The sequence below is a fragment of the Diospyros lotus genome, chromosome 3 (genome assembly GCF_014633365.1).
Source record: "Diospyros lotus cultivar Yz01 chromosome 3, ASM1463336v1, whole genome shotgun sequence".
Taxonomy (NCBI): Eukaryota; Viridiplantae; Streptophyta; class Magnoliopsida; order Ericales; family Ebenaceae; genus Diospyros; species Diospyros lotus.
Genome location: NC_068340.1, coordinates 24,767,629 through 24,776,818, shown reverse-complemented (window position 1 = coordinate 24,776,818; position 9,190 = coordinate 24,767,629). Strand labels below are relative to the sequence as shown.

General features: G+C 36.5%; 1 protein-coding gene across 2 annotated transcripts; it reads left to right on the top strand.

Annotated features, from left to right (window-relative positions):
- Nucleotides 1–1,926: 1,926 nt before the first annotated feature.
- On the top strand, nt 1,927–8,608 carry LOC127798424 (bystin). Of its 2 annotated transcripts, none has more exons than XM_052331981.1 (12): nt 1,927–2,128; nt 2,254–2,454; nt 2,843–2,969; nt 3,466–3,517; nt 3,609–3,936; nt 4,278–4,357; nt 5,230–5,277; nt 7,494–7,640; nt 7,752–7,824; nt 7,919–7,994; nt 8,133–8,240; nt 8,376–8,608. In XM_052331981.1, the coding sequence occupies exons 1-11, from the start codon at nt 2,012–2,014 to the stop codon at nt 8,204–8,206; spliced, it is 1,323 nt and encodes a 440-aa protein (XP_052187941.1). In that variant the 5' UTR covers nt 1,927–2,011; the 3' UTR covers nt 8,207–8,240; nt 8,376–8,608. The 2 variants fall into 2 exon arrangements, with proteins under 2 accessions (XP_052187941.1, XP_052187940.1); XM_052331980.1 differs by having other exon boundaries at nt 1,929–2,128; nt 8,127–8,240.
- The last annotated feature ends 582 nt before the right edge of the window (nt 8,609–9,190 follow it).

Sequence of the window (9,190 nt, the reverse complement as noted above, 5' to 3'; positions counted from 1 at the left end):
GGATCAATATGTATGAGAAAATGCTAAGAGTTAGCAGGCACTATTAAGAGTTAACAAGGGTCTTGGTTTCATTAGTAATTAGTGGAAATACTATTAAGAGTTAATAGCAAGGCCAAAGTGCAATATGACAAAAGTGGAGTGGGAGCTAGTTAAGATCGGTCGACTGGTGTGTGAAGTTGACTGCTTCAAGTAGTAGACTAGGAACTTTTTATGGTCAACCGTTTCATGCTTTTATGCTCCTATCAATTTGTCACATCAAAGTATTAAATGCTTTGATGCAATATATAATTGGAATGAAGAGGAATATGAGATGTGCACGAGAAGTTTGGTCGATTGCTTCAGCTCTTTTTTTTTTTCCTTGCTTCTTCTTTCTTTTCATCTACTTGTTCTTGCTCCAAGCAAGCTTCAACACCTTTTCCTTATTCTCCATATTTGGTCTAGTTGTGAAACAACCTTGCATTACGAGAGGAACACTGAACAACTCCAGTTCACATTCATCAAAAGGGTCTTAGCACGTCTCTTGTGAAAGGTTCCGAGACGGCTTAGGCGTGAACCGATTAGGTGTTCCACGTTTGAGGAGGCAAGTTAGCCACACCAGTATTGTAAGTAAAAGCAGATTCAATAGTAAGGAGGAGAAGGCTCATTGGACAACTAGCAACAAAAATCTTTCATAGAGGTATACTACTAAATCTCTTATGGTTGATTTTCAATTTTGATGCATATGGATAACTTAATACTAGGTCTTACAAGGGTTGTTTTTGCTTCCATTGTGTATATTTTGGTTTTGAAAAATGTTTTTAGAACTTGTATACTCTTGTATTGATCTACCAAAAGTTGGTTTTTGGTCTTGAGCTCCGTTGTCTTTCAAACCACAAGCCCAAAACACTTTTGTCTCTTTTTCTCAATCACACAAGTCAAATGCATTTTCTAACCCTATCTCATGCCCCTCCATAGGTCTTGACTCTTGTTATCTCTCTTCCCTTTGACAATTAGAGCACTCAACAATCATCACTCTTTCTAAGACGTCGATAACAAACTCCAAATGTTCAATTTAACTCTATCTCCGTTGTTCTCTGCCTCTCATTATATCTTTCCCACTCAACTAATTTGGATTTATATGTGTTTGATTGATTTAAGGATTTTACTTGTGTTTTAACATTTGATCGATTTATGACATTCATATGTTTGATTATTTAGGAATTTTACTTGTTTTATGGAATGTGATTGATATAGGGCTTCGACATGCTCTCGACCACATTGGTCAATTGTTTTTTGTATTTAGGCTTTTTTTTACTTGTTTTGATGTGTTTCATGGGTAGGTTATTTGGATTTTGAAGAGCTTATGGTTTAGTTTCGATGGGATGCTGAGATATTGTAATGTCTTCATGGTTTATTAATTGTTATAGTCATAGGATGGGATGCTGCTTAGTTTTTTAAGAACTTAGTTGCTTAACTTGCTTTGAGTCCATAGGCAACACAGGCTTAAGCCACCCAGTCCTAGCCCTTTTGTTTTCAATTTCCCAAGTTTAAACCAAAATAATTTATATTTGTTGGGTGTTGATGTTACAATGCTTGTGAGCTGCTTGACCATTTTTTTTTTGTAATATCTTCTAGAAATAAATTATATTTTTCCTTAATGACGGAGTAAGTCACACACGAAAAGATCCTCATGTGCTAACCGCATGGTCAATCGAGAGAATAAAATGGAACTAAAGTAGTATGATTGGATAAGTTTGATTGATTTGAGCTTTCTTCTTAATTTGGTTGGGTTTATGAATTATGAGTATGATTTTTTGAATTTAATAAATAAAACAGATGTTCTCAGACTTGAGCCAAACTAAGGCCAGCTACGGCCCATGGGCCTTATAAGGCCCGCAGCCAGGCCTTCCTCTAGACAATCCACAGCCCAAAGTCCTCGTCTGCCTTCGGCGAGGGAGGTTTCATAACCGCGCAAGCTGCTGCATTGTTCGCGTAGCTAGGGTTCTGAAATCGTCTCCAACTCTCGGCAACAATGGCGAAGAAGAGAACCAGACATCAGAATCCAGAGCCATTCCTCTCCGACGAAACCGCTTCTTCTGTATCCAAGAAACGCGACAAACCTCCCAAACACCATCAGCAAGTACAGAAGGCACGACACTCTTTTCCTTCTCTTCTTTGCCTCTCTCTCTCTCTCTCTCGCCCCCCCCCCCCCCCCCCACTTCATCTGCCTGTCTGAATATCTCTCCCTCTGTCTCTCTCTCATTGTATTTGCAGCGTATATCGTCGGGTATCAGTTCGAAGATTTTGAATGAAGCTTTGATTCAGCAAAAGGAGATTGAGGAAGAGGCCGAAGGCCAAGATCGTAACAACGTGGTCTTTGCGCAAGAGCCGGCCGCTGCAGCCGACTTGGACGAGGGCGACATCGACGACTTCGGCGGCTTCTCCGAGACTCGAAGCCAATTCGACGGATATGAGGTGAAGTTCAGTTTTTTTTTTTTTTCTTGAATTAACTAGATTAAGCCATAATTTACCCTTCTTCGTCAATTTGATGTTCTCAAATTGTGGAGCTGCCTGAGATGTTATTTTTAACCCATAACTTAATGGAGGCTTTGAGGTGTTGAAGGTCTTTTAAGCGTGTATAGTAGATGACGAATTCTACTAATGGAAGGTTGAACTCAAAGGACGTTTTGATCAAGAAGAATCCGTCATTAATTATCGGAATGTATTAATTGGGCGCCTACTATATGTTTTATTTCTGGTTTCTAGGATATGTATTAAAATTTTTGTTATCATGGGAAGGGATCGATGAATACGTCAAGAAACTGCATGCCTATTATTTATTTAAATTTTTTTGCTATTACAGGAAGAGATTGACGAGGAGGATGAGCAGCTATTGGAGGCTTTCATTTTAAAGGATGCTGGTCCGCAGCGCACATTGGCAGACCTAATTGTTGAGAAGATCAAGGAAAAAGATGCCCAGGTTTCCTCAGGTTTTTATCCACCATCTGATTTCATGGTATCTGAACCAGTATACTTTATGTTCATTTTATTCGTAATGTACTTCACTCAGCAATGATTTGGTTAAACCACCACAAGTTGAGATTCTGTTTCTGGCTCTCTCAATGAGATTTACTTGTTTTTAAGCTACATTTGTGTCAGTATATGTATACATGCAGTTATGCATGCATTAACTACAAAAAGTGCCAGGGCTTTGAGATTTCCTAAAGCAGACAATATGTCATTTAATTTCCTTAGGCTTTAGTGGTGCACGTCTAAGAATAAGCAAATCATGACAAGAAGCTTCTTTGTTTTTTTTTTTTTAAATTACTCTGGCATTGGATAGGATGGCATTGCGGATTTGATTTGTTATGTATCTTTTGATGATATAAATAGGTTATGATAATCTGATTTGGCAGAAAGGTTTAGTGTTCTCTTATTGATTATTTGATTAGTACTTTTGATCATTTCCTTTTGTCTCCACTCCAGAAGTGCGTCCTTTACCCAAATTGGATGATTCTATCATTGATTTATACAAGGGGTATCTTCCTTTCCTGGCTCAGTTTTGTTGATTTTTGGGATTATAGATACCGTAATGGTTGTTGAAGGTGTGTATAAATGTGGCCTTGCAGAGTTGGCAAGCTTCTTGGTAAATACACTTCAGGCAAAATTCCTAAAGCATTCAAACACATACCTTCGCTGCAACTTTGGGAGGAAGTATTATACCTAACTGAACCTGAGAAATGGTCACCAAATGCAATGTACCAAGCCACAAGAATCTTTGCTTCCAATTTGGGTGTGAAGAAGGCTGAGCGCTTTTACAAGCTTGTCTTACTCCCTCGGGTTCGAGAAGATATTCGAAAGAATAAGCGACTGCATTTTGCCTTGTATCAAGCTTTGAAGAAGTCTCTGTACAAACCAGCCGCCTTCAATAAGGGAGTATTGTTTCCATTATGTGAGGTATGATATCTCTAATGATGATCAATTCTAACTACTGCTATGTTGTGGATTTGATAATTATTGATTTGACATCAAATTCCTATTTATGTCTCACTTACCTTGTTTTCATTTAGAGTTCTTAAGGAAATTTTTTGATTGATTTGATGGTATTTGGTATTGTAGTTCACTAACATCAGAAATAGGATGACCTTGTTTTGTCGTTTAGATAAAGGATTTATTGAGCTTCTCAATGTCAATCATTGTAGTAGTCAAATTCCTTGTTTTAACACTTTTATGCATATGCTCATATATTCCTTTCAGTTTAGGCTTTAATTATAATTTATAATTTTCCTGATGTGCAGTCAAGGACTTGCAATTTAAGAGAGGCGGTCATTATTGGGAGCATTATTCAAAAGGTGTCCATTCCTCCACTCCACTCAAGGTATGTGGCTATCTCTCAGATGTACAATTTTCATTTTGGATTGATATATTGAGGGAGGAGGTAGTGCTTATGGAATTAGTAAAAGTGGGGGCAAGGTACTACTAGTCCTTTTCTCCATTGATGTAGTGATAACAGACTTTTATGAAGAAACATGATACTGCAGACCGCCCAACCCAAAAAAACTAAAGGTTTACTGTAAACTGACTTGGGCTATTTCTTTTTTCTTTGAACTGGAGATGCTTCAAACACTTCAAAGTAGACATGTTAGTTGCGGGACGTGTGGAAAACTTTTTATGTTTGAAGAAAATAACTTTTCCTGAATAAAATAATAAAAAACGAACAGTGTTGGTTTGACCTTTCAAATCTGTTTTTTAGGCATTTGATTATAGAAATTCTAAAGCCAAAGCTACCAATCCATTTGTATATTGTGGCAATGATTAGCTACTATCTAATTTTAATATATTATAATGCATACAAAATAGATATATTTTTTACACTGTTATTTATTTTTTGGGCTCAATCCTGTGTATTTGGGTCATGTCATGTTTCTACTCTGTTTCAGGAGCCATATCCCTTAGGTATTAGGAGTTTAGTTTCTGAATCATGCTTTGTTCTTCACTATCCATCTCTCCATTGGTGCTCAACATGTTACTTCGTTGATGCTCTAATATAATAGATCAAATAGTCGAGGGATAGACCGGATAGTTAAATTTTCTCCAATTGTCATCATCTCCAAACTTTTCCCATGTAACCACATTTCATTTTGTAAAAGCTTCTATGTCTGCGTGTCTGTAGTTTTAGCTTTTGAAGTCTCCCTCCCTTTATGTTTTGATGACAAAAATTTTGATGCTAACTGATCTGTGCAAATACAGTGTTGCACTATTGAAGCTTGCAGAGATGGAGTACTGTGGTACAACAAGGTAACAATTGTATATATTCATTCAGTTGAAAGAAATATTTGTTTTGGAGTGCTATAATTTATTATATGGTAGCTGAAACATGTTTTTGATAACCCTTAACAGTTGCTGTAATATTTCCATCCTATAAAGGCCTCAATTCTCCATATAGTGGATTAAGGCTTGATATGATGTTGGATAAAGGCTTCAACTGTCAAATAATTTGCTCTGAATAAGGGTTAATCAATGATACTGCATTGCATTTCCTTTCTGGTCTCTTTTCTTTTATCTAAATAAAAATGATAAAGAGTATGCATCCGCTGGTTTTGAAAATTAACATGACCTCCTTTTATGTAAACTTGATTAACAAATAACTACTTATCATTAGACGATCTTATTCAACTGGTAAAAATTGTTTTTATCAAAAATCTAATTTTACACTATCCCAAACTACCTTCCATTGGTTAATCAATAAAAATTTATCAATTAATTACTATTTTGGTTGTCTTCTTTATTCAAACTAATGCTCTAGCCAAAAATTTGTCATTAGCCCAGCAATTCCCGTGTGCAAAATCTGGCCACTAGCAAATGTATCACTTCCATTACCATCTTCTCCAGCAGTGTACTGGCTAGGTCTTGCATCCGTTTCTCTATGATCCGTCCCTACCAACCTAACTCTTCCAAAATTCCACTCTGCAACCTTTTTCTAAACCCAGAAATGAACTGCAGTGGTGGAAGCATTGATATGTAATGGAAGCTGTGAAGTGATTACCCACTACTGCCTTATATGTGTGTGTGTGTATTTAGCCAAAGAATGACTGTCTTCATTTGGGAATTTTACTTGGTGGAATTTTGATGGGAAGAAAGGAGGACTGCAGAGGGCTCCCAAAGTGATCGAAGTACCAAATTAAGGAGAAACACTAAATATCATTTTCATGTCCAGTTATGTTTTCATTTATAAACTAAAAATTCTAAAACAGTCATAACTCTCTCAAACTATATCCTGTCATAGAATCCAATAAAATTCAAAATGGGTAAATTGATTAGACACTCCCTGAACTTTGGCTAGTTGGCTTGGACACCCCTTGAATGTTAAAATTGGCCCAATTAGTCCCTAAACTTTTTCATTAGCCACAATGCCCCTCCATTACTAACGACATAGCCACAATGCCCCTCCATTATTAATGACATTAAGTAAATCGATCATATATCTCCTGAACTTTTATTTTTTGCCAAATTAGTCCCTAAACTTTCCTAAAAAGGCCAAGATTGATTTGGCAAAAAATAAAAGTTCCAGAGGTATCCAGCTTGAAGACCCAAAGTTTAGAGTGTGGATCAAAGACCCAAATTTTAGGGGGTACAGTTACTTAACATTGTTGTTAACAAAGGGGGTGTTGTGGCTAATTTTGTGAAGTTAAAGGACCAATTAGGCCAATTTTAAAGTTCAAGGGGTGTAAGGTTCATTTACCCATTCAAAATCCTAATTTTAGAAGCAAGATAATTGAAAATACAATAATTTGAAAGTTCCTTATCCTGATGGCATCAAGGGGTCTCATTTATCTTTAGGTTTGTTTGACTAGAGGGGAGAGTTCTTTTCTGGTCTGCAACGTTTTTACTTGTCTAATCAGGAATGTGGTAGAGGATGAACCTCAATTTTAGGATTATTCATCCTACGTAGACTCTATCTTACTCACAATAAGGATGCGGCTATCCTTGTACTTGACTAAACAAAACCTAGGACTCTTGTGATATTTTGTGGGGAGTTTGTTCCATGTTGGAAAGACACACCATAATTTGATTTTACTCCTACATTCATAAGTTTTTCCTGTATGATCTCTCTGCTCAGATTACACTGTTATTCATTTAGATCCCTCCATTACCATTTGGTGTTGATTCATGTGTTTGGCTAGCTTCTCGCTAGCCAAAACTCATGTCAGTGTCCATTATCTATGTAGGCTAGCAGAAAATTTTCATGATTCTGGAATAATACAAGTTTTAGATTGCTCAGTTTTATGTCTTGATTTTAATTGAATGCATTCCTTGGTGGATAAATTATAGTTTCATACAATTTTATTTTGTTACAAAATGGGGGAGTATTCTGCTCTGGGGACACCCTTTTTTACTTTTTTCTTTATAATTGTGAAATTGTGCCCCCTTTTTTGTAAGGTTTATATGGCCGATTTCTTTCTTTCATATTGTTGTGAAGTTAAACTAATATTTTGAACTCTAATTTGATGCAGTTATTTTATGAAGCTATTGATTGAGAAGAAGTATGCTTTACCTTATCGGGTACTTGATGCTATGGTTGCTCATTTCATGAAATTCCTTGAGGATGAAAGAATAATGCCTGTAATCTGGCATCAATCGCTTCTGGCCTTTGTGCAAAGGTTTGTATTATTTTTTCCCCTTGATGGGTGTATGTACTCAGCTACTTGTCCCGCATATTGAAAATTTCGTTCTTTCCTCCTGAAAAAATAACCAAGTGAAGTTTTGTACAGGTACAAAAATGAGTTGAGGAAGGAGGATAAAGTTAACCTAAACATTCTAGTTGGAAAGCAGAGGCATAAATTAGTACGAGCTTTTAACCCTTTTTTTGAGTGCTGTGATAATTTCTTGTTGCTTTATTTTGAAACAACAAAAACAATTTTTGGCTTACTAATTGCAGGTTACGCCTGAAATATTGACGGAGCTAAATAATAGTCGCAACCGGGGGGAGAAGGAGGAAGATCTCATGTCATTTGATATCCTTTCTCCATTTGATTTTTTGTGTGTTTTATTCTTGTCTTTCAAGTACGATGAGGTTTTTTCCTGGCTACCTGTTTGCACTGTGACCATTGTTTTATTCTTATTTTATTTCCTTAACTTGCTTTTACCATCACCAATTTCTGTTATTAACAAAACAATAGAAGAAGACAGGTTTGACATCCCTGATGTTCCCATGGAAGAAGACTAAGTATTATGGCGACTATTCTCGTAGACCATTGCATGTAAGTGCACTACTACAATATCTCTCCCTCTACTGAAATGTGAATATGTTGCAAAGTACGTATTTATATATGCCTGCGACGATGCTATTTAATTTAAGCAAGGGTTTTTAAGTTAATATATATTGCAATTTGCAGGTAATATATACGTGGGTGAGCTCCATATTGGTTGCTTTCATGGTCTGAGCCAAGTACACGCGCGTTAAATTATGGAGTAAAATTCTGTTAGGTTCCATTCACTTGTTCGTTATGTTATAACTGTAGTAATAGAAATTTTGTTTTGATTTGCCTTGGATGTAAAATTGTGATAGATATTGAAAAATTTAGCTCTATAAACATCTCGCAAAGGTATGTTGTGGATTGAGCAGCAATCTCATTTCCAAGCCTTGCAGCGGCTAGGTTTCCCCATCAATGGGAAATCTGCTCGCTAGGTTACGGGAGTCAGATTTTTGTTTAGTGTGGCTCTCAAAAAGTAAGAAAGAAAGCAAGAAGTAAAAAAGATGGATTTGACAGTAACTTGATGGTGGTATTCATTCAAGGCCCGTTCGATTTCGCTGTTAGTTTCTCAAAGCTTGAAAACGGTTACTGGGTCTGGGATGGGATGGGCTGGTCGTGCGTATAGAAAAATAAAATGATAAAAGCAAGCTTGGGATCATGCGAAGCCAAAGGTAAGAATGAGAAATCCTTGAGAAGTCAATTGTTTTCTCAAATTTGGCTAATATTATTTTTTTAGTTGTCGCACTGACTCAATAATATATATTGTATTGTGGAATTTGTCTCCAAGCTTGAACGATTTTGTAAAAAAGAAATAATCAGTAGGCACAAGGTAAGCAAACATTTTGATGTCAGGTAGGTTCTTAGACAAAATTGTAGAGCTCTTAGAAGAGTTTAAGTGTGTTAGCTGGGAAAATGAGCTTTAGCTATTTATAGTTGAGCTAAATGGATAGTCATAA

Excerpts from the sequence above, each read along its gene's own strand:
- LOC127798424 (XM_052331980.1), top strand. The coding sequence starts at position 2,012 with ATGGCGAAGAAGAGAACCAGACATCAGAATCCAGAGCCATTCCTCTCC. Across the intron at positions 3,518-3,608 it reads ATCATTGATTTATACAAGGG|AGTTGGCAAGCTTCTTGGTA; the intron begins GTATCTTCCTTT and ends GTGGCCTTGCAG. Across the intron at positions 7,641-7,751 it reads CTTCTGGCCTTTGTGCAAAG|GTACAAAAATGAGTTGAGGA; the intron begins GTTTGTATTATT and ends AGTTTTGTACAG.